The following is a 3,476-nucleotide window of genomic DNA, read 5'->3' on the forward strand; positions in this document are numbered from 1 at the left end:
CAAATGTTAAGAAGTTAAGAGATTTGCATAAAAGGGATATTTGATTTAGAATATTCAATAGCTTGTTTTTAGTGTTCTTGGTTAGAAATGCTTCGTTTGTGCATAAAGATTTTAGATATTATTATGATACATCATTAAGAACACCAGATATTTGATACTGGATTTGCTTAGAGTCAAATCCAATATCATCCAAATTTTGACTCACTTTCTTTTTGCTACTTTGAATCAATGACATAACTTTCCTGATTTCCATCGTTGGATATATTTCGCGAATTTGTAATTTTTTCCCGAATATTTGTGATACTACATGATACCTAACACAGTCAAAAAATGTTGGCTGTAAGCGTATTGGACTTGGAATTGATCTTTGCATCATTTGAAGATTTGAGGATTCAAATAATAAACATTCTTGCCTTGAACTTCGGTCAAAATTCATAAATATATCTCTCTTAGTTTCAATTGGCTTTTTTGTTTTGACTTTAGTAGTATGACTATTAATAGTATCATTTTTGAAAAGTCCTTTTTTCCAAAAAGCCTCCACAAGCTGAGTACTCTCTTCATCTGAAAGAGAAAAAATTTTCAACTGCGCTAAAAAGATATTAGATGGATAATTTGGTTGGGGACAAGATAACAGATATAATTTGGAATTAATAACTTGGATTCTTTTCCTTAAGTTTTCTTGCATTATTGCGTTCATTCTTTTTGCTTGAACTATTTTATTTAAACGAAGTCTTAAATATTGTAATTTTTCAAAATCCATTATTTTTAAACGGCCACTTAAAATTTCTCCTTCTTTTATTTAAAAATAGCTTTTATTTTGCTTTTCTTGATAAACATTAGCGTAGGTAATATATTCATTATATTAAATATCGAATCATTACTTAATATATTTTTATATGGAAAAAAATAATGAAACAAAAAATTCGGCTGAATTTTATATATATACGAAAGTTCATAATCAGGCAAATCAATGAAATACATCGAAATAGGATCAAAACAAATACAATTCGAATAAAATTGTGGAAATGAAATATCAGAAATTAATTCTCCATTTGTTAAATTAAATTCTCGTATCGATACTGAACTTCTTTGTTCGAATTTCGGTGGGTAAAATAATGATAATGAAAACCCATTATAAATCATTGACATTAAATACATCGATGAAATCATAAATGCTTAAAAAATCAAAGAATACTAATTAATAAAGTAATCATTTTTAGTTGATTTCTTTGAGTGCATCGTCACGGATAGCCCTGACGCAAGCACCTTGTTTTAATGAGGCCATGTTGTAAATTGCTGCTGGAATTGAACCTGCTGGGTCAGCGTGTGCAATGAAAGAAACTCTTGTGCCATCACCTTCAGCTTCGATGACAGTTGCGTTGCAAAGAATCTTTCCACGAACAAGATTCTTTGATGGTGGACGAATCTTGTCGTCATCGATTGAGACGCAGATGTAGTAGTGTCTTCCATCCTTTTCGTAGTATTTACGGATCATGACGAAATCACGGTTTGATACAAACATTGAACCTGATTCAAGAGCAAGATAAATAAAACCTTCATTGTGCTCGTTTGTTCCTGGGAATGGCCAAAATCTTCTTTCGATAGCACCACCACGAAGATTAGCTGGTGTTTCAGATGTAACTTCTCTGAAGCGGGCGCAGAATTGAACCATCTTATCAAGTGGACGTGGGACAACAACTGAGCTCTTAATCATTGTGAAACTGCTTCCTGGAACAGAGCGTGTGTAATATTTGACACCGTCTTCAGTTTTTGATTCCTTCCAGTCAGAAGAATTAAGAACTTGGCTAGCTATTTCTAAGCATTGGTTAGCGAGTGGTTCTGCAGCAGCAATTCTTTCAGGAGTTATTTCGCCAATTTCGCTCATTCGAAAGTGAACTGAAGTAACCGTAAAAACAGCTTTTTCAATTAAATTTCAAATAAACGATTCAAATTGTTAATTGGATCATCCGGCCACACAACCCTTCATTGAGAACGACAGATCAAAATTGTGGGAAAACACGACTCCGATAGAAAAAGTCGGTGGCATAAAACACGATCAAGTGGTGAAAAATGTCTGGGACAACTACTTCGTGCCAATATGTTGAAAATAATTTTTTTAACAATTTATTTGATTTTACATGTAAATTTTGTATTAAGGGATTTCGGAGAAATAAACAGAGTTTGAGGGAAAAGTGTTTCTTTTTACTGAAGATAAATAGTCAAAAAATATTTTTTTACATACTAAATCACTTGAATTCTTAAAATATTTAAACATCTTTTTAGATATAGTAATTTTTTTAAGGAAAAAAAAAATATTTTCTTTAATGAATAAAAAATTTTCACAATCAGATTAAATAAAATAAAAATTAAATTTCATTTATTATTTAAACAACGGAAGTGTAGGTGACTTCAGTAACATTTTTACTCGTTCCCATTCGTCATTTTTCTCCTTGAAATAATTTGCCAAAAATTTCATTGTATTATTTTCCCTCATTATGCAATGTTTCACACACTTATGCATATTGACCAAAAGTTCATCGCTAAATCCTTCGTCATTTGCAGTTTTACGATTTTTAATTAGGAAATGCAATAATACAATTGCAGTATTTTGGCAAAGTGATTTCATTGGTATTTTATTTTGGAACATGTTAATGTAACCATTAACTAATTTTGGATAATTAAACTTTTGTGATTCCGAAATTATTATATTTGAAATATCATAAAATATTTCGAAGTCACCTTTTACGTTATAATTACTGTCCGAAAAGATTTCAATAAATAATGGAATTAATAATGTTATAAAGCGTATATCTTCGAAATTCTCATCCCAAATATTTTCTAAGAATCCTAACAAATTTTCAATGCCAATTGAATTTTTGTCTTTTCTCCAAACGGTCATAATCAGGGCCACCCCAATTCGAACGATAGATATACTATAAATTTGTTTATTAATTCTATTAATGGATGAATTTATAAGTAAAACATAATCATTTTTATCAACTAAATTTTTCTTAATAGCTGTTAAGAATATTTTTAATAATTTAGGTAATGAATATTTTGAAACATAATCAATCCAATACATAAGTTGTTTCACAATTAATTTTGATTCTTTAGTGTAAATATTTATATACGAATTAACAAATGTGAAAAACGAATATAAAAATTCGGTGTTATAATATGGAGGCAATTCTTTAAATATATTTAATCGATTTTGTAAAGTTAACAATAACAAATTTAATAAATTTTCTTTTGATATTTTAGTGATAATTGTTGAAACAAACAAAAACAAATTACTTAAGAATTGCGCTGATAATGTTTTAATGGAAACTGAAATAATTTTCGCAAATAATTCATTTATGTAATTAATTTTCAAATAAGTGCTCTTTAACAAGGTCATCATCACATTTAATGAATTTTCTTCATTTTGATATCCTAAAAGTGCATCAAATAATGCTATAGATGGAACAAAGTCAATG

The 3,476-nt window shown here is 29.1% G+C and overlaps 1 protein-coding gene across 1 annotated transcript; it reads right to left on the reverse strand.

The window, feature by feature from the left end:
- Window positions 1–1,216: 1,216 nt before the first annotated feature.
- GO595_006319 (PCTP-like protein) lies at window positions 1,217–1,885 on the reverse strand (the record flags this gene model as incomplete). The annotated part of the gene is made up of 1 exon (XM_067919659.1): window positions 1,217–1,885. The coding sequence occupies one exon, from the start codon at window positions 1,883–1,885 to the stop codon at window positions 1,217–1,219; it is 669 nt and encodes a 222-aa protein (XP_067773499.1).
- Between the last annotated feature and the right edge of the window lie 1,591 nt (window positions 1,886–3,476).

The sequence above is a fragment of the Histomonas meleagridis genome (assembly GCF_020186115.1).
Source record: "Histomonas meleagridis strain 2922-C6/04-10x chromosome Unknown contig_43, whole genome shotgun sequence".
Lineage (NCBI taxonomy): Eukaryota > Parabasalia > Tritrichomonadida > Dientamoebidae > Histomonas > Histomonas meleagridis.